Source organism: Alosa sapidissima, chromosome 7 (assembly GCF_018492685.1).
Source record: "Alosa sapidissima isolate fAloSap1 chromosome 7, fAloSap1.pri, whole genome shotgun sequence".
Classification (NCBI taxonomy): Eukaryota; Metazoa; Chordata; class Actinopteri; order Clupeiformes; family Clupeidae; genus Alosa; species Alosa sapidissima.
Window position 1 is genome coordinate 29,687,746 of NC_055963.1, and position 22,001 is coordinate 29,709,746.

General features: G+C 41.4%; 1 protein-coding gene across 2 annotated transcripts; it reads left to right on the forward strand.

Moving 5' to 3' along the window:
* Positions 1 to 421: 421 nt before the first annotated feature.
* cdh26.1 (cadherin 26, tandem duplicate 1) lies at positions 422 to 21,938 on the forward strand. Of its 2 annotated transcripts, none has more exons than XM_042096901.1 (19): positions 422 to 652; positions 5,821 to 5,880; positions 5,982 to 6,074; positions 6,254 to 6,409; positions 6,515 to 6,662; positions 8,283 to 8,452; positions 8,941 to 9,069; positions 9,194 to 9,376; positions 9,461 to 9,735; positions 10,346 to 10,488; positions 11,830 to 12,060; positions 12,338 to 12,559; positions 12,708 to 12,832; positions 13,091 to 13,174; positions 14,618 to 14,686; positions 18,745 to 18,804; positions 20,051 to 20,098; positions 20,317 to 20,376; positions 21,487 to 21,938. In XM_042096901.1, exons 1-19 carry the CDS (start codon positions 617 to 619, stop codon positions 21,703 to 21,705), a joined length of 2,511 nt encoding a protein of 836 aa, XP_041952835.1. In that variant the 5' UTR covers positions 422 to 616; the 3' UTR covers positions 21,706 to 21,938. The 2 variants fall into 2 exon arrangements, with proteins under 2 accessions (XP_041952835.1, XP_041952836.1); XM_042096902.1 differs by having other exon boundaries at positions 20,054 to 20,098.
* The last annotated feature ends 63 nt before the right edge of the window (positions 21,939 to 22,001 follow it).

Genomic DNA, 22,001 nt, shown 5'->3' on the forward strand with positions numbered 1-22,001 from the left:
ATTTTTTACACAAAAGATTCAAATATTTCACAAAGGAAGACCGCCTATACACTGCACACACACATACACACACACACACACACACACACATATATTTGAATTCTTTATTTCAATCCACTAATCACATTTTTTACACAAAGGATTTAAATATTTCACAAAGGAAGACCACCTATACAGTGGTGTATACACACACACACACACAGGGGCTTTCACTGAGCTCACAAGGTGTTGTGCAGTCCAACAGGTTTTTCTGTCTCAGGCCAGAATGCTAATGAGGTTCATATTTTGCACAGGAGTCTGAGTCTGCCTGAGGCAACATGGCTAGAAATGTCACTGAACACCTGGGATCCATGTAACCACTCCCTCTTTTCACCCCTCCGGGGACGACCAGTTGCCAGAACTCCAAGTGAACACATACACCCACACCAACTCACAGACACACATTCTGCCTCAAATACATTCACATCTCCTCACATACTTGTTCTCCGCCTCAGTCAAGTTAGGGATGGCCCTCTAATATCTTGGCAGAGAGGAAGGTCTCAATAGGTCTTAATCCACTGTGACACTGCCATTGTCTTGACACTCACTCAGAGATTTCGAAGAGGAACGGATCGCAATGAAACGAGGCATCCTTTTCCTGTTCTTCTTGACTGTGAGTAGAGCGCCACTGGGCAACTTTCAGTATGCTTTGCATTTTTGGTCTTCCACTTTGAAGAATATTTGTTTACATTTGTCTTTAAAGCTGGTTTGTTCCACAGGAAGTTAAAAGAGAAAATACATCAAAGGGTTATGTCAGAGAGGAAATAAGTGTTCAGTGATATCCATACACAGCAGAGAGGAGACAAGTAGTAGTTTTTACATTTACTGCATATAATAATAAGAGAAAAGAGAAACTGAACACTGCTTGCTCTACAATGTAACCAGTTTATTAATAGACTGACGTTTCGGTCAGTCAGACTTTCATCAGTTCAGTTAGTCAGACTCTGATGAAGGTCTGACTGACCTAAACGTCAGTCTATTAATAAACTGGTTACAACGTGGAGCAAGCAGTGTTACACTTTTCTTTCCTCTTACTCTTGTGAAATAGCTGTACCTAAAGTATAATATCTCCTTTGTATCTTTTGTTGAACATTTACTGAGCTCATTATTCACAAGCTTAATGCTAAAGAAACATTTCAACCAGTTCGGCAAATAAAGATTTGCTTAAGGCACAGTGTTTTTCTCAGTGCACTGTGTTAAAATTAGGGGTGTGCAAATGGCTCCAAAAGATAAAATTCTAATGAAAAAATCCATAAACATACTGTAAACATAAACATAAACAAACAAATGGACGGACACCCTCTTCCCTCCTACAAGAGAATGTCCCCAGCTGTTTGTGTGATGTGCAAGTAAATGTGTATTTTTGTGTGTTACATTTTACACTTCATTCACATTTGGATGACATTGTATTCTGACAATTACAGTAAAAACACTAAAAAAAAAGAGCTTATATTACCAGCTTATATTAATTTGCACAGATACAGTAGAAAGGATAATTTCTCTAACTACTTCCTTGCCATTCCTTGCCTTTGTCTACTGCTTTTTCTTAGTGTGTTCAATACTTTTTCCCTGTGCCATTCCACTCATAACTCTACTTTTAGACTAGCCTGACGAGCCAGACCCACATTAAAATGTAGGGTCTGGGCACTCACCGTTCGCAGTGCTCAGTCCGAGGGGCGGGATAATCAGTTGTCTTTCAAATTCCCTCTGCACGCAATAGGACAGCGGCAGCGCTATGAGTCCCATGCGTTTCCCACCAGCGGAGCTAGTTGGCTAGTTCAAACGTTTGCCAACTTAATAAAAGCTTAACTCGAGTCACACTGTTCGCCAACAGCAACATCCATCTAATTTTTTTTCAAGTAGCAGGGAATTCAAGCCAAACCGTTGCAACTCTGCCATCAATCATTATGTTAAGCCCACCTAACGACTCTATACACGATTTCATTGGCCTGATTGAGTTTCGATTTCTGGAGCTCACAAGCCAACAGAGAGTTGCTAGACTAGCCCTGGCAGCAAATGTAATTTGCTGCCGCTAGGGGCGCGTCTAGATTTCTAGACTACTTTTAGACATTAATGTTTGGATTTCTATATATGTGTGGATTACCTAAGTTAATACTGGTGAAAATTTCATGTGAATAGCCTCACTGGAAGTATACTTACTGAAAAAAAAGTTGACGTGTTCAATACTTCCCCGCTGTATTCTTTTTGCAAAGCATTTAAAATCAGACAATTTTGTCACAAGTATGATGAAGCTTGAACTGATGTCTGGGTTGAGAATTCACCTGCAGCATAATGCCTGGGTTACGTAATTAATATCAAGGAAATAAAATTCATCATTCATGAACCACAACACAGACAGTCAAGAGTTGATAAAGACTCAACATGTAGACTACACTTTAAAATGTTTTTAAGAGGACAGCGCCACAACTGCCCAATGTCATCTCTGAATTTAAAGATAAATACCCTCGTAATCCTCAGTACAAGAGTAGGATTTAGAGAAGGAGCATTGCCCTGGGTTTTTCCATCTCCACAATGCAACAGCATATGACTTAATGTTTGTTCTCACATAACCTTTACTAAGGGTGCTTCAAGGACAAGGTCTTGACTAATTTGATCTGTTAATGTTGCATTAAAGATATTTAAAGGTGTTGTTCCGAAAGCTCTGTGCGGGTGCATGCGGTATGAGAGAGGTGCGTTTGTGGGAGAAACATAATTCACTGCACTCCCGCCAATAATGTATGCGTAAAATAAAATATAGAAATGATTAAAGTAGTGTACATAATTATAGTTGTGCTATAGCTGTTCTGTTTGGCAGCAATAAAAAACAGGGTTTAAGCAGTTTAATGAATAACTAACTAGATGTACCGCAGAGCGGTATACAAAATATGACCGCCGCCCAGTCCAGCACATTTTTTCCACAAAAATAAGTCACGTTTGTCAAATTGTGTTCATTTCCTGCTTTGTTCCTTTTATGTGTTTGTATTTGAGTGTGTGCAGAGTGTGTGGTTGTTTTTGTGTATATGTGTGCTTATGTGTGTGTTTATTGAGTGTGTGTGCCTGCATGTCAGTTAGTTTTTTTGTGTGTGTTTTTGTGTGTGTGTGTTTGTGTGTGTGTGTGTTTGTTTGTGTATGTAGGTGTGTGAGGGTGTGTGTGTGTGTATGTGGGTTTATGTTTTTGTGTGCGTGTGGGTGTTTGTGCGTGTCGTGTGTGTGCATGTATGTGTGTGCACATGTGTAGTGTGCTATTCAACCACTTTACCGATAACATAGCCCATCTGTTACAATAATGCATACAGAACTGGTTCCTTCCTTTAGAATACTGTAGGGGACTAGTGAATCACCATAATTTAACAATGTTAACAAACATCATCAAGTATTTAGCCAGCAAATCAGGGAACCACCTACTCTTTGCGATAAGTGCCTCTTTAACAACCATGGTGAGTCAGGGCCACAATTTAACATTCATGCAAGGGAAAACATCTCCTGCAGTACAGTGTCCCTGTCACTGCAATAGGGCATTGGGATTGATTTTGTTTGGTGGCTTTTGGCCACAGGGAAGAGTGCCACCTATTGGCCAGCCACCAACACTTCCAGCAGGAACCTACTCTTCCAAGGAGGTTTCTTATCCAAGTACTAACTAAGCCTGCTTAGCTTCAGTAATTCAGCAAAGTCAGGGTATCTGCTGCTCTCGCTGCTGTGTGCGTGTGTATCTGTTTATGCACATGTGTGCATATGGAATGGGTTAACATGGCTCCTGGAGGCAAACATACACAAAAAACTGGTCATCCTAGGCCCTACGGTTCTCAAGATATTCAAAGAAAACTCTGTTGGTGTAGTCACTAAATGTACACATAAATTAATTTATTGTATGGCCCCCCATGAACGAAAGTCCACGAAACTTGGCATGCATTTAGAGGGCATCATAATGATCCTACACTTTCAATTTTGTGCAGTTTTGACCATGTCAGCCAGAGATATTGTGATTACAACAATTTTTTGCTTTTTCATTTTTAACTAGGTGGCGCTATACATGAAAAGAGTGGTTATGGGATGGGTTGACATGGCCCCTTAAGACCAACATACAAAAAAGGTGGTCCTCCTAGGCCCTACGGTTCTTGAGATATTCACAGAAAACTGTGTCCGGTCACCTACAGGCCAGTTGGTGTAAAGCAACATAAATTAATTTATTGTATGGCCCCCCCATGAACGGAATTTCACGAAACTTGGCGTGCATTTAGAGGGTGTCATAATGATCCTACACTTCCAATTTTGTGCAGTTTTGACCATGTCAGGTCACAGATACCTGTGATTACAACACCTCATTTTTACTTTTTAATTTTTAACTAGGTGGCGCTATACATGAAATGAGTGGTTATGGAATGGGTTGACATGGCCCCTTAATATCAACATACAAAAAAAAACGTGGTCCTCCTAAACCCTACGGTTCTCGAGATATTCACAGAAAACTGTGTCCGCCCTACCCTCCTTTCGGGGGTCCAGTCCAGCGGGGGGGCTACAGATAAAAAAACAATGGTTCCATGCTATCCTTGTGGGGCTACATGCCCATCAAGTTTCGTGCACCCTGGTCTTTCAGTGTCCCGGGAATCCTTGATGGAAAATTGCTCATGCGAAAAAGAGTTAAGATTTCCGCACGAGTCTCCGAGTCATTTTCCCTTTATCGGAGGTTGGAATTTCCATTTATCTGATGTGGCATGAAGGCGGCAGTAGTCTATTCTTTCCTCTTGCGCATAGACCTCTGATGTCTGAAGACCTCTGAAGTGCCTGCAAAAAGGAACCAAAGCTGCAATCTTTGACCATATAAGGAGATCCGGGTGTTATTTGAAGCTACCTATGCAAGCTTAACTACCTACAGTATGGCAAGTTGCCTTGCAAGTTAACTCTGATCTAAGTTTGCCGTCTTAATGTACCGAAGGTCCCAGTATCCACTAGAAGGCAGAGGACAAAAGTGTGTAGAGCAAAACGTCTGCATTTCCGATTTCTTTGTCCCTGCGAGAGTTTAACAGGTGCGATAATTCAAAATCCCCATGTTATTTTCCAATAGGTAAAATAGCAAGATACCGGATCTCCTTATATGGGCAAAGATGGTAGCTTTTTTGAAGGCGAACTTCAGAGGTTCCATTGTCGAAACTCAAAGTCGAAAGCGTGACGGAGAAAAACAGCACCACTAGGCTAGGCCTACAGTACCTAGGCTATTTCAGATGTTAGTGCCTTTCTTAAGAAAGGTAGGCTACCCTACATTCAGAACCAAGAAACTTAAAATCAGACATCTGGTCTTTCTCAGTTGTGTGTGTCAAATGCTCATTTTGAGAGACAGAAAGCAGAACTGAATATTCCTCCTGTATATAGGTCTATATCTAGTGCGGGCTTTAAGTGGGCGGAAGCGGGACATATTACAGATGTGACAGGACAGAACAGAGTGGCCGGTAGCAGGACTGAAAAATCTGTCCTGCGCAGTGTAGGCCAGTGTAGGCTGCTCCACTGCACCTGCTGACCCTGATGGACTTGTCAAACTTGACTGTGTCATACCTCACAATGACTATGTAAAAGATTGTGTTTTACATTCTGTTGCAAGGAAGGAACACATTGTTGAAAGTCAAATTTATTATGATGCCTGTAAACCATATGAAAGTCAAATGCACTGGTCAGTCTGGCAAAAACATATTTCTATATAAATCACTGGAACACTACAAAAGCCCTACTCTACAGACCACTCCCCTCCTCTAATTTTACTTGTCCTTTCTAATCTACTATTATTACTAGCTTGCCATGGAGTCAGGACTGGGTCAAAATCACAGCCGCATAATGACCAGAGAAAAGAGGGTATGTACTATATGTCATCTATGGAGCAGAAATCTTGAAATCCCTGACATTATTAATGTTCTCCAACTGTCAACAGTAGAATTTTGCATTCCTCTTCTCAGGAACTACTGTATCGATCTAAGAGAAGATGGGTCCTGTCGACTATTGAAATAGAGGAGGAGAGTCCTGGACCATATCCAAGGGAGGCAACAAAGGTACACTGCGAGTATTCAGATCCATTTGTGTCCAGATCTGACAACAAATTAACACGCAAACTCTTCAGTTGGCTCATATTTTGTGCAAAATGTATTGAGCATGTATGTATTTGAAATTATCTCTTTCTGTGGGATTGCTCTGTGATAAATATATTCTCTTGTCATATCATCAATACTAGTTGCACAATGATAAAAAGCTTTACGACCATCACTATTTCCATATCTCTGGAATGGGTGTGGATGAGGAGCCCGTTGGTGTGTTCACCATTGACAGAAAATCAGGAGTTGTCAGTGTACATAAACCCATCGACAGGGAGCAGCACCAGTACTTTCATGTAAGTCTTTGACCATCTGTCTTAAAACATAATAATCTGTTTCCAGTTCTTGACCTCATTTTGTTCTTGAACTCACTGATTTGTTTTCCTGTTGATGATGAACAGATACGTTTTGATGTTATCGATGAAAAAACGAATATAGAAGTAGACAAGACCTTGGCCTTTGACATTGCGATACAGGACATCAATGACAATGACCCAAGATTTGAGCCGCCTCACATCAGAGTCCCTGTGCGTGAAGACACTCCAGAAGGTATGGTTTAAATGTTCTTTTTGAAGAATATATGATTTTTCTAAAGTATTACAGATTGCCATGAAATTAAATATGTGCTGTTTTAAGAAAGAGGAAGCAAAGCTAAATAATCAAACACAAAATAGAGGAAATCGTATGGTTATGATTACAACCTCGGTTCTCTGAAGGAGAACAGAAGACGTTAACCAATGGGAAGTCACTCTAAGATGATGTCACCTATCTGAACCAATCTCCAACCAGTCTCAGGGACCTTTTGGGTTAATGTCTTGTAACGTCTTCAGTTCTCCTTCAGAGAACCACTGTTATTCATAACCATAGGTTCTCTATCAGTAGAGTTTGTTTACCAATGTGAACACATATACCACAGCACCATATTGGCAATGGTGGACAAGCATGCATTAATGAAACTCACCACCTGGGTGCTGCACACACTTGGTTGGTGGTCGTGAAACAAGCCAACAACATCATACAAGCTGAGCACTGACAAGTACGGGGAGACCGGGGCTGGTTGGAACAGGAGCAGGTTGGAACACTGTTTATATAGGCAACTAAAAGGTGCATCCACAAAATGTTTACACTAAAATAAGTGTCCCCTTAACTGGAGCACACACACACAAATAAGAAAAAATATTTGAAAGTCATTAACCCTTTAGGTGAGGGCAACTTTTTGATTTTGCAGGGTCGAAACTTAGAAATCGCTCTTCCCACTAAATACATTCTAGCATTGTGATGGGTAAGGATATAGAAAAAGTATTCATTTCACTTGGAAGAGACAGGACTCTGAAACTGAAATTTGTAAGCCTGTGGTGACTGGTGCCTGTGGGCTAACGCCATTTCAGTGCTAATGAGTGTCCAAACGTGGATGGGGCAGGTTGGCACACTGATTTTGGGGTTGGTTGGCACATTATACATTCTCTATGCTATTTTGTGACAAATCTATAAACTGTGTATTTTACACATAAAAACTTTATTTTACCATTGTTATTGTAACTACTGAACATAGTTTTACATTTGGAAGCATTTCAGACATTTTTAAACATTTGATTTGAAGTTAAAAAAAAGTCGATAGGGACCAAATTGGTCTTGATAGTGGGTCTTACTGAAGAAAAACATACAGGAAAGACATCACCAAAGCCTTAAAGGCTGTGGGATAGATGAGTACTTCAAACAAAAGCAAAAGTACTGCAAAGTACTGCAAAGGACTATTACATAGGTGTTCTAACCAACCCTGACTACATGTGCCAACCAACACCGTGCCCGCACACCACTTTAAGCATATATAACTCAAAACAAGGAATCATTTGTTGACATTGAATGTAGACATTTTTTAGCTGAGATCCCAATCTTTTAGTTAATCACACTTTGACAGTTCTAATGCATTGGTAAGACGGAGAAATACACCCGAGAGTGAAAAGTGTTCCAACCAGCCCCGGTCTCCCTCCTACTGGTGTCTGGTTGCAGCATTGCCCCAGTGTCAGTAAAATAGTGACTATTCGCTAGCGCAAGCTGAAAGCACAGGGCATCCACTCATAATATTTAAAACCGGGGTGCGGTCTGCAAAACTCCAATAATGGATAATAAACTTCATTGACTGATTTTTTTCCATTCTTAAAACTATAGGTGGCCTGCCTGTCAACCTGCAGGCATTTGACAGTGATGAGGAAGGCAATGACAACTCCCGTGTGACCATGACTATAGTGTCCAAACCAACTTCTCCTAAGTTCTCCTTAAAGGAAGTTCAAAACACCAAGATGCAACAGCTGACCTTCTCTGGATGTTTTGATTTTGATGTGAGTCATAGACATAAATACTTAAAGAATTATTTAGCCTTGTAATATATTTTGTAGACAAACATTTTCCTAATGACCAGAAGTCTTTCCCCCAAAATGCTTCTGTGTCATTATTTAGCTGTGCCATATACTCCAGAATTCATTTTGACGCCAATCATATTTCAAATGACTGTTAACAATGATAGCATTTTATTTTGAAAACATCTAAAATGACAATAAAAACTGATTTCTGTCACATGGTCAGAATGTTGTAGTATGAAGCATCAGTTATTACACTGGTATGGTATACACTAGGCCCTAGTATTTTTACACACCGTGGCGTGCACAGAGCTCTTTAATAATGGACTCGGTGTAGCCAGGCTGTCTGAGTTAGGCTAATAAAAGCAGTCATTATGTCAGTTATCAATGTTACTAAATGCTTACATCAGTCATGATGAAGGGCTCATGTGGGTGTTTTGCACCTAAAGAAATCCATTCCTGTTCTTTAGAAAATCAAAGAGTACAAAGTGATTGTTGAAGGGAGGGATCATGGAGTACCGCCGCGGTCTGCAACGACAACTATCACTCTGGACATCTTAGATGCTAATACTCACCCACCTGTTTTCACCGAAACAACTGTGAGTAGTTTACCATAATCCAAAAACTCCACAAGAAAGCAGCTTTAAAATCATTATAGCTACTTTCGATAGGCTTCATTTTTATGGTAGCAGTGACCTAATAATTGATTTACTTGTGCTTCAGTATTCTACCTCAGTGCAAGAGATGGAAACAAAGGAAATCCTGAGAATGAAGGTGGCAGATAAGGATGAACCCAACACACCAGCCTCGCGGCCTGTTTTTAAGATCCTGAAGGGGAACGAGGACGGGAACTACATGGTTACAACAGACCCTAAAACTAATGAAGGAATTCTAAGTGTGGTTAAGGTAGGCCAAATAATTCGCATTAATCTTTGGTTCCGCTTGAAGCCAGATATCATTCCTGACTTATTTCGTCATCACGCTCTGCAGGGAAAGGATTTTGAGAGGACGGCACTGGTCAAACTGGAGGTGGCTGTGGAAAATGAAGTACCTCTCTTCGTATGTAAAGATGGGGTTCCGGTGGATCCACAGAATATGCCAACTCCACAGAGCGTAACTGTAGAAGTGGTGGTGGTGGACGTTAATGACCCACCGCAGTTTGAGAGAACAGCTGAACGTGCATTTGTGAAAGAAGAGGGGCCACCAGGACTGACACTTTTCAGGCCCAAGGTAACTGATGAGGATTCTGACCTTGACAAAATCAGGTAGGTCACCAAAGCCACATGACATTTGCACAAGGCACAGATGCTTGTAGATTTAAAAGTGGGGTAAGCACTACTGGACAAAGAGGGTTATGCTTAGCATAACTTACCCTTTAAATGTGTCAACTCTGTCACTGTGGTTTACTAGCCACTGGTTAAATTGATAGTTATTGATTAGTTAGGACTGTCTGTCTATATTACACCCCACTGCTGAAATATTGGTGGCACTTTATTTGAAGGGTTAGTGCATAGCACATTTATAAAACCTTACATGAATGCACCATAATAAATTTAGCAATGTTTCATAAAGCATGAATCATACACTTAGACACATAACTCTGGAATACTGATGTATGAAAAACCACATTGATTTGTAGCACAGCACTTGACTGCAGAAATAGTTTGAACATTAAAATATTATTGCATTGCACTGTAGGCTACTGCAGTTTTTGTCTCATAACTGCAGTTATTTTATATAAGGGATATATTGGACATGGAATCACTACATACAACATCACCACTGTTGTCACACATATTTGTCTCCTTTAAACAGGTTGCAATTTCTTCTGTCACTTTCCGAATTTATATTTCCATATTATTTTAATGTTTATAGGTATGAACTGGTAGAAGATCATGCACATTGGTTGTCCATCGATAAGAAGACTGGGGTTGTCACTTCAGTGAAAACGATGGATCGAGAGTCACCATATGTCCATGACAGTGTCTACACAGTGAAAGTCTTGGCCATAGATGATGGTATGTGAACAAAGTTTTGTATTCTTCTGCACTGCCTGATGAATAAATTCATCCCAAGTCAGAATTGCCTGGATGCGGGGAGAAAACAGGTGTTTTCATGCCTCTCTAATTGACCCCCCTGCTCCCCATATGGTCTGCCACTGGGGGCACAAGGTCGATAGCTGGTGCTCGGATCTATTTAGTGTACATCAGTGGTCCCCAAACTTTTTCTTCCGAGGGCCAGCTCACTATGCCTAGCTCCAAGAGAGGGCCAGAGACTTAGTGCTGTGAACAACAGCAGTCTACCTTAGTTGAATATCCCATTACATTTAATCATAGGCAATTTAATACCATTGCTAGCTGTGTTTATGTTGCCATCATACCATATCAGTGTAAAATGTAGCTCACATGAAATAATAACTAATAAAAAGACTCTGTTTCTTTGCATACATAGCTCAAGTTGTGAACAAGCAATATCCTACAAATAATTTAAAGTGATCAAACTATGAGAGTTTTACGAAGTGCTGGCAAAAACATCTGTAATGACCACCATTCTAACTTTCACTCACCTGATGAGAACTTTGTGAACTCTGTATGATCATTTGAACGAGTGAATAAAAAATAGAAATAATTATCCCAGAAATATGACTTGAATAGAGGTTAGTTATTAACAATTAATTGATAAACTTTTAGAATACTTTGTGCACTGATGCAGTCAGCATAGGCTTCTTACTGTACATTGCTTGCAGATAGGCCTACATGTCATTCCGTTTTCGATGGCAAACGTGAAACAGCTCCAAAACAACCACCAGTGGACAAAAAGAGTATTACATGTGTACTGTTAAGACTCGCCATAGAGAATGAATGGGGGAAATTACGGAGGTTATAGTTTGACGATGTCGTAGGCTACTCCCGTGTGGGCCAGATGCTATATACCACGGACATGTTTTGGGGGGCCACCCAAAATGAGGTGGCGGGCCGTAGTTTAGGGACCACTGGTGTAGATGGTTGTCCACTCTAATGATCCACTGAAATGTTTTGAACAGAAGAGAACACGTTTTCTTTAACCTGTTAAATTTGAACGAAAGTGTGCAAATGTGTGCAAATTAAGAATTCTTACACTCCTCTGGACATTTCTCTCATTTTATGTTATTTCACTGTGTATGTATTCATCTTGTTAGGTCTGATGTCTTATGTGTTGGTAAATATACCAATTATAATATCTACTTTCCTGTTGGACAATTGTAGTGTCTTAAAAATATCAATCTCATGGCTTCTATTGTCAGTAATAGCAAGAGTACCTGAAGCATGGTTTGTTTGTATTTCCCTTAATTTGTTTATTTATTTATTTATCATTCTCAGGGAAGCCTCCTGCTACAGGCACATGTCCTCTGAGGATTGTTTTGGGAGATATCAATGATAATAAGCCACACTTGGTCACCAAAAACACAATACTCTGTAATCATATGGACCGTGTACCTGTGAATGGCTGGGACTTTGATATTCCTCCATATTCGGGACCCTTCTCTTACGATTTTGGGGGGGACAATGTGGAAGAGTTGAAGGAATATTGGAAATTGTTCCCCACCACGGGTGAGTAAAGTGGATCCATGTTTTTGCACTTCAGAAAGTCTTGTTGACTTTCCACAGTCTTTTTCGTCAAAGAAAATAATAATCCCAATTAGATGTAAGGTCTCCCAATAGACACACCCTGGCCACAGGAGTATTTACTGAAGGCTTGAAAAGAAGTGTAATTGTCACATGCTTATTACTTGTTAAGAATCAACAATTACTGTGGTACATCACAAACCATTCAATTGGAAAGTTGTAATATCTAACATGTGTCTACCTGTGTTGGCTTCTTGAGCAGGCATAAACATCAGCCTTTTGAGCTTGACATCCTTGTCTTTTGGCAACTACACCATTCCTCTGCTGATAGAGGATCAGCAGGGTGTAGTGGGAGAGGACAAGCTTACTGTGATTGTGTGTGACTGCGCTGGTGGGAGTGAGTGCCGTGGCCCTCTGCCCTCCACCATCCAGCTGGACGGACCAGCCATTGGGACCCTGCTAGCTGGACTGATGCTGCTGTTGTGTGAGTTGCTGTGATAGGTTCCAGTTATGCCCTATTAACATCACATTGGTAATTCACTAAGCGTTATGGCCACTAAGGGGTTGAGCCTTAGCTAAGTGTTCTAAGTCAGTGTGTCTGTTAAGTACTTGCTCCGTTTGTCTTTCGGCAGTGCTGCTGTTGCTAGTCTTCATCTGCGACTGTCAGGGGAGCAGCTTCAAGCCTTTGAACACGCAGGATGAGGGCCACCAAACGCTAATCAAGTACAACGAGGAGGGAGGTGGCACCATCTGCAAGGTGTGTGTGTGTGTGTGTGTGTGTGTGTGTGTGTGTGTGTGTGGTGTTCTTCCTATGCAGGACATGTGACAACTGCTCCAGGCAGTTTCACTCTGGTGCCAGCTGCTGGGGAACCAGCAGAGCCCTGCTAACAGACCTCCAAATGCACGCCTGCGTGTCTCCCACAGGGTGTGGCATTTGCTTTGCAGCAAGGTCGTAAATAACTTCAGTGGTCATTTTTACCACTCTAAATCCCTCCTTTCCTCTCTTTGCCTCCAGGCGGAGCCGACTCAGATCCGCAGCCCCACTACCTATGTCACGACTGTGACAACGGTTGATGGGCTCAAACAAGCAGCCGTACCGGTAAGCAGCATCTGTTGCCACATGCCAGTACAGTGAAGTTTTGTTTTCTTACCCCTGGTTTCATGGAATTGTTCAAGATGATAAAACTTCACTGAGATACAATGCAGATAAACTACAGAAAGTCCGCGTACTACAGATCTACAGTCTTCCCCCATTCCATCAGTCCTCTCAGTCTGCATGTTTAAACATGTGGGTAACCCACTAGCTCAGGTCATGTCTGGCATTCGTACTGTATAGTGCTCACTAACATCATAAATGAACATTGCAAGACACTTATCTCTTCTATGATCCCAGGAAGATTTTCTTCGACACGTTAGTTTTTTGAACATTTATTTTATCCAATGACACAGAAACCACAGAACACCACCAATGCACACTCACACACACTCACACACATTAGACAAGTGTATGTAATAGTTTTAAAATCAATATGAAGTATTCAAATGACTAAATATTTTAGCTACTAGTAATTATGCAGATTATACAATACTAAACATTGTTAACAAAATATATACACTTATATATGAATTCCAAAATATATGACATAGAAACATATGATAAGCCATCATTTTCCGTGTGTGTTTGTGTGTGTGTGTGGAGGGCCGAGCAGAATCTAGTATCGAAACAATAATTTTGCTATCGTGACACTAGTGAATGCTAACTTAACATAGTGTAACTTCACTACTAAGAAGCATTTGTTTAATTGCATTTGTAGCACTTATTACAAATAGTAGATAAGTTAGGACCAGGCTCTAGGTTCGGAGGAGCAGTTTGTAGTTAAATAATAACGATACCACAGACCAAAAACTAAGTTTGAATGCCGGCTTGTTTATATAAAAGAGTAGCACACAGTACTGTCTACCAGCTGGCAAACAGTAGGCCTATATGATGAAGTCTGAATAACATTGAATTGCCAATGAAATAAGTGAGGTATTCACCTAAAGTAACATTGACATAATGTCTAGCTCATTATGAATTCGTCATGTGTTCAGTATGTAAACATAAGGAATTATTAATTAGTTTACTGCTTGTACCTTATGAATTAATCATGAGTTCAGTATGTACACATTAGGAATTATGAGTTAGTTTACAGTTTGTACCTTATGAATTAATTCATCATGAGTTCAGGATGTACACATTAGGGATTCATAATTTATAATAAAGGAAAACACTACTAAATAAGACTCTATTAATGAGGAAAAGCACATGTGTTAATCATTAAGTAATGTTGAAAACATACTTAACAATTATGAATTAAGTGTTTGTTAATGCTTAACTAATACTTAATTAATGCTAAATTGTGTAGGCCTACCCTTATTGTTAAGTGTTATCAACATGTGGAACAGTAGAACCTGGAAGTTAAAAATCTGTTTGGCTACTCATATATTTTCTTGTGAAATGCTGATGCTTACCATTGTTATTATTCTTGGACAACTTCCTCAGGTTTCCTCCAACACCTTCCAGGTTCAAACCCAAAATACCACAACATTGAGAGGTCAGGCAACAGGCATGGTGAGTCCACTTCCCTGTTGCACTTGAATGAACCTGAATTAACACTGAGACAGTAAGAGTAGAGACTTTCTAATTAGGAGACACAGCACTCAAAAAATCCTCCATAGAAGGAATGGGTCACTGCTGGAGCGAGGTTGGTGTTGTGAAGCCTTGCGCTCGCGCAGTTCTGCCTGAAATAGATGCCTGATAAGTGCCCAAAATACGTTGCAATATGGCCGCTGAGTGGAGGGACTTTGGTAACAGTCAAACGTTTAGATACACCAACACACCAACATTGATGGGTTTTTCTTTAATCTGACTATTTTTACATTCTACAAACCTGGAGGTCATATCCTACAGAATAAAATAACAGATACGGTATTATATAGGAAGCGAGGACGAGGACGAACAAGTTTACCTGTGCAAGTTCACCGAGCACAGGCGCCGACAAAGGCAAAAATGTGCCATTCCACCATATCTGTTATCACCGGCCATCGCAGAAAACGGCATCATGCCAAAAGGGGCAGAAATCGCCTTCACCTCCAACAACTTAAACAGTCCTCACCTACAGAAACCTCCTTCTCCATGGGCTTGTGGAACTGTCAATCCGCACTCAACAAAACGGACTTCATAGCTGGCTATGCCAACCACCTTTCTTTGGAACTCCATGCTCTCACTGAGACTTGGATCAAACCTGAGAACACTGCCACCCCGGCTGCACTCTCCACTAACCTTACACTATCCCACACCCCTCGCCCATCTGGACAAGGAGGTGGGACGGGCCTGCTGATCTCCAACAAATGGAAATTCACCCCGCTACTGCCTTCAAACAAATCCATCGATCCAAACACTCTCATCCATGGCTAAATTATACCCTCCAATCGCAGCGCACCAAGCTCAGAGCCGCGGAGAGGAAATGGCACAAATCCAAACTAACTGATGACCTCAAAAACTACCAGACACTCCTGACCTCCTTCTCAGCCAGCATCACTGCTGCTAAGACGGCTTTCTACAATAACAAAATCAACAGTGCTACAGACACTCGAAAACTCTTCTCAACCTTCAAATCGCTACTCAACCCTCAGCTGCCTCCTCCTCCATCCTGCCTTACTGCAGATACCCTCGCCTCATTTTTTACAAACAAAGTGGCGGCAATCAGCAGTCAATTCTCTACATGCCCACTCAACGCATCTGACTCAGATACCGCACTCAGATACCGCACTCTAGGGACTGCTGGAACATCTTTTTCAGCATTCACGCCTCTCTCCGAGAGTGAAGTATCTAGACTCCTGACATGCAGCCGTCCTACCACATGCTCGCTGGACCCTATACCTACGAGCCTACTTCAGTCCATCAGCCCGACCATTGCACCGGCTATCACACATGTGATCAATGCCTCGCTAACCTCCGGCACATTTCCAACAGCGTTCAAAATGGCCTGTGTAACACCGTTACTTAAGAAAGCTTCTCTCAATCCTGCTCGAGAACTACCGCCCTGTCTCACTCCTGCCTTTCCTATCCAAAGGCATTGAACGAGCAGTCTCCAAACAGGTCTCTGACTTCCTTTCACAGAACAACCTTCTGGATCCAAATCAGTCTGGGTTCAAAAGCGGCCACTCTACCGAAACGGCTCTGCTGTCTGTAACAGAAGCCTTAAAAGAAGCCAGGACGACCGCTCGGTCATCAGTACTCATTCTGCTTGATCTATCGGCTGCCTTTGACACGGTTAATCACCGCATCCTTCTCGCTATACTTGCTAACATGGGAATCTCCGGTTCTGCTCTCTCCTGGTTTGAATCCTACCTCACAGGACGCTCGTTTAACGTATGATGGCTTGGTCAGCTATCTGCACCTCACCATCTCACCACAGGGGTCCCCCAGGGCTCAGTGCTGGGCCCCCTTCTCTTTGCTATCTACACCACCTCCTTGGGACAGATTATCCGTTCGCATGGCTTCTCATACCACTGCTATGCAGACGACACACAGCTCTATCTGTCCTTTCCACCTGATGACCCCTTGGTTTCAGCACGGATCTCGGATTGCCTCTCAGACATAGCTACATGGATGAAGGCACACCACCTCCAGCTGAACCTCTCAAAGACTGAACTGCTGGTCCTCCCAGCTAAACCTACCATACACCACAACATCAACATCAAATTTGACTCCCTGTCTGTTTCACCTACCAGGACTGCAAGAAATCTAGGAGTTGTTCTCGACAACCAACTAAACTTCTCAGATCATGTTGCCTCAGTCGCCCGGTCATGCCGTTTCGCACTCTACAACATACGGAAAATCAGGACTTACTTGACTCAAGATGCTACCCAACTTCTGGTTCAGGCAATAGTCATTTCACGACTCGACTACTGCAACGCCCTCCTGACAGGGCTCCCAGCCTGCGCAGTGAAACCACTTCAGATGATCCAGAACGCGGCGGCACGCCTGGTCTACAACCAACCCAAAAGGGCACATGTTACCGCGCTGCTCATCCAGCTACACTGGCTACCTGTACCTGGCGGCCCGCATCAAATTCAAGGCTCTAACACTTGCCCACAAAGTAGTCTCTGGTTCTGCTCCCACATACTTGAATGCCCTCATACAGACATACGCTACCTCCAGACCGCTGCGCTCCTCAGACGAACGACGTCTAGCTCTACAACCAGTACGCTCAGGCTAATCCAAACTTTTCTCATCTGTTGTTCCTCGTTGGTGGAACACACTGCCAGTTCCTACAAGGGCAGGGACATCCCTCTCCATTTTCAAAAAACTCCTGAAGACCCAGCTCTTTAGAGAACATCTCCTCTCATAGCAACACTTACAACAAGTCTTGCTGATCCTAGCACTCACCAGCCGTCTTAAACTGACACGTAACTGTTAAAAACAGCACTCACTGATGCACTTATTTTTACTGTACTCTAATGTTTTTTTAAATTGTCCTAAAATTGTTGAGAATTGCTCTAAAACTTAAACTGTTTACCATGTTGTTAGTCGCTTTGGCTAAAAAAGCGTCAGCCAAATGTAATGTAATGTAATGTAATGTAATGGAAGCAGAAAGTATAAACAAATACAAATAAAAAACAAATATTTGATATTTGTTATAGACACTTCAAAACACTTGGAATGGTTTTACAACAGTCCTGAAAATAGTTGGAGTTACACTCTTTTTGACTGTTACTGTATCTTGAGGATTATCTGTCTCCAGTTGTGACGTGTCCTAAACTATCATGAGTATGGAGGGCTGTGGGTCTGGGGCCCAGTTGAGCCCTCTCGAGGTGTCATGGGTCAAATTTTAAAAAACACCAATAAGGGAGATACCTGCTGGGAAACCCTGGTGAAATGTTTACATAGGCTACTTTGTTGGTGTTTGGTGTATCATGTCAAAGCCTATGATTGGGCATACACAGAGCAATGTAGCCTAGCCTAACTTATACAAACAAAGTGGGGGCAGCCTGTCACCCAAACAAAAACGATGTTTCACTGGGAATACTGAACGGAGGGGTGAGCTACTTTTTTTGGTGTGTTTCGTTTGTTCCTTGGTTAAAATATAATGTACGTTTTGGACAAAAGACATAAAAACATGACTTCCTGTCTGGGGGGTACATGGTTTAGTGACAAACCTGGGTAAGTTAACTCAGAGTAAGCGGTAAACCTCTTAATAGAAGTGCTGTATGGCTTCATTCTCCTAACAAAACAATAGGGCTCTTGTTGTAGGGGGTTTGCCACTTACTCTGAGTTAACTTACCCAGGTTTGTCACTAAACCACATACTTGGAATAACTCCTCGCCCCATGCAATTGCTGACTGCACCTTTAAGCTAGCTATTGTTAATTGGCTGCTGTTAAATAATTTGCTCATTTATATATCAGACCTTGTCTTATGAAATATATTTTTAGTTACATTATTGATATATTGAAGATCACATTAGATCACTTTAAACTCCCCAAACCTAAATTTTCTGTTCCCCTCCCGTTCTTTTTCTCTTCATCCCTTTGTTGCCATCCTTTTCTCTTTCTCTCGCTCCCTTTCTCTGTTCTGTTCTCCTTCCTCTCTTTCTCTCCTCTACCCTCTCTCTCTGGCAAGCAGCAGTACTCTTCAAGTGGGCTCGGGCAAGCCTCTCTACCCAACAACACTACTTTAAAGCGGGTAAGTGCAAGAAAAGAAAAGTTAGGTTTAACACCCATGAAAGTAATTGAGTATTAGAGGAATAATATTGCAGCTGCACCCATACCATACAATGTGTAACTATCGCAAGTCATGAACATTGTGTGCAAATTGTTGTGATGACTCTGTGATGTCGCAGAGGGTACACATGCCATTTCCCATGTCACAGCAGTATTAAGTTGTCATCTCCCTTCTCATCAGGACAGCTAGGTGTGCTCAGAACAAGTTGAGGTGTTAAGCACAGCTGTAAGAACTTGGTAGCCTTGTGAACACTAGAGACAACTCGTGATACCATTTGGGTACTGATTCACTGTGAAGTACAATGATTGTAAGGATAACTTCCTGTTTACTTCCAGCCTCTCATGTGAATCACTACACCACCCCTTTGAGCTCAGCCTCAAAAAGGCAGTAGATTGCTTGGGCCAATATATGTCACTTTCACAATTCAACTAAGCTCTATAAAATGTAACTAGCCTATTATATATAGTTGCAGTTTCTCTATGGTACTGACTAATCCACCCTGCCCTAGAGGCTTGCTGTTTGTCTCCACCTGTAAAGCAAAGATTCTAGAACAGCTCTGTTCTAGAATCTTTGCTGTAAAGTATGGATACATCCAGCCCAACCTAATCTAATGAGGAGTCTATCCAGTGCTATTGGTTTAACTAGCCAATATCACACCCTCTCTCACACACTTATGATATGCATATGATATGCTATGAATAACACACCCTCTCTCACACACCTATGATTTGCCGTTGGGAATGGGCATGTGTTCAGACTGGAACTGAAATGGAACTGAACGGCAGACAGTCTGATAATTTCCTATATTCTATGTCATCGAGATAAAATCTGTCTCTCACTCCATTCCCCACAACAGTCACAAATCATAGCTGATAATAATGAAATATGCCAACTATATGATAAGAATCAATTTCATAAAAATGTGTGGGTGGCGAGAGGTAATTGGCCTTGGGTGTGGCAGGGCAGGTACAGGCATCTCTTGGGAGGGTACTGTTGTGAGAGTATGGGGGAGGGAAGCAAGGGAAACAAACACGGCTTCTTTAAAGCCAAATCTCAAAGGAATACTGACAGGGCAACTGGTTTTGTCTGAAATGAGAACATGCTCCGGGCAAATATATCAAGAGGTGTGACACCCACACACACACTTACATCTTTCTGTCAGGTTGTTTTTGTTTGAATTACAGCAGGTGTTATGTGTTTTTCCCAGCAGCAAATATGGAACTCCAGCACAATGAACAGGAGCGGCACAATGAGAGTAAGCCATAATGTTGTCCACCACCTAAACAACGCCCTCTATGCTACTAATGGCAGTATAGGCCTACATAGGAATGTCCACTGCCAGACATATGAACTAATGTTTTCTAAATATGTACACAAATACAAAATTTACTGTATATTTTATAATGGTGAAATCTTAATATGGGATATTGTATTAATATGGATTACTGTAATTAATGTGTCTTTCATTTACAGACTGGATTTTACAGATCCATTAGCACCACTGATCGCTACATTGCAGACCACATTGACAGAGTAAGATATTATTACCATCCTTAAATAGGTCCTAATCTATTGTTTGCCAAATATGACATTCATTTATAAATGCTGTAGCCTAATGATACAAATTGTTCAAGCTTTCAAGAAGTATTCATTCTTTAACTATGACTTTGAGAAGGTTTAGGGTTGTTTTTCTGCTGTTTTTGACACCTGGAAGATACCCAGGAAACTGTGGTTAACAGGGGTTAGGTGGGAAACCAGTTCCTTCATGTTATGCTGTTGTGCTGACATGAAAATATTTAAATGCATCACTTGTAAAGAGACTAAAAGCTGAGTAATAATTAAATGCCTGAAGCACACACTTTAAAAAAAATATTGTCTCAGCACTGTAACATTATCTCTATATGGTAAGTTAGTACCAGACCTGACACCAAAGTAACAAAACAGCACTCCCTACAGTTCCAAAGTGACATAGCACCTTTAGTTATTCGTTCTGGAAAAAAAAAAATGCTTTCAATGGGGAAGTGGCACTCTACCACCATCTACTGATAAAATTGACACACTGATTTTTCACCTAGTAAGTAGATCAGTTCACCCTGGATAAATAAAGTCTTCCATTTAATCATTTGTTATCTAGAAACATTAATGTATATATTGAATACTGAATAGTATAATGAAACAAGATGTTTAGTGGTAGGCCTACAGTGTATGTATTTTTTGTGTGTGACAAATTCACATATAGGCCTACCAGCAGATACAAGTTTTCTGGATGTCATTTTGCTTAAATAACTAGATGTTAGTAGTTAAAGCAACATAACCCCCCCCCCCCCCCACACACACACACACACAGACACACATACAACAACATACAACATACCTGTTAATGTCAATTCTTGATGCTATTTTATATAATAGTATCAACGTTACAAAGCAGCTTATTGTTCAGGTGACATGGGATTATTTTGGATACTAGTCTTCTTAAACTTGAGGTTTATGAATTATACACCAATCAAATATCACAAAGCCTTTAAAAAGTGGACATCACTGGCAATGATAGTGACATGACTGTGCTTTCACAACATGGATCAAAGAATAGACTAAGTGTGAGTGAATGACAGCATACTCTTCTATTTTTAATGTTTTTAGAGACTCTACGAGATCGGCGAGGAGCAGGTGGATCACCCAGGATGCTCCCTGCAAGTGTTTGCCTACGAGGGGGATGGGAGCAGGTGCCAGTCGCTGGATGAGCTTTCGTTTGACGAGTGGGAGGAAGGCACAGATTTCCTCCAAAACCTGGGGCCTAGCTTTAAAACCCTTGGTGGGATATGCAAAAAGCACATGCAAGAGAAAAACATGGAACACTGAGAAAGATGGTCATTGGAGTTTTCTTTCTTCACCTGAAGGTGGTGATGTGGGGAGGGAATATTCTGGGAGTACAGAAATGGAAAGTCAGAAACCTGCTCTAATTTTTGTTAAGCTTTTTGTACTATGCATTTTGATGCCTGATTCAGGCAACGATGAAATGGAGACTTTGGGAGACTTTGGATTTGCTGTTGCCGGAATGTTCAACCCCCCTGGGGGGGGGGGCACAATAGAGACAATATAATAGTCACATAGCTCCACTGGACTGCAACTACACACCTTGGTAACTTGTCCTTGCG

What these genes read in the sequence shown, in the direction of transcription:
- cdh26.1 (XM_042096901.1), top strand. Translation starts at nt 617, where the DNA reads ATGAAACGAGGCATCCTTTTCCTGTTCTTCTTGACT. An exon ending in AGCAGCACCAGTACTTTCAT is followed by an intron (nt 6,410 to 6,514) that starts GTAAGTCTTTGA and finishes GATGATGAACAG; the next exon opens with ATACGTTTTGATGTTATCGA. An exon ending in AGTCTTGGCCATAGATGATG is followed by an intron (nt 10,489 to 11,829) that starts GTATGTGAACAA and finishes TATCATTCTCAG; the next exon opens with GGAAGCCTCCTGCTACAGGC.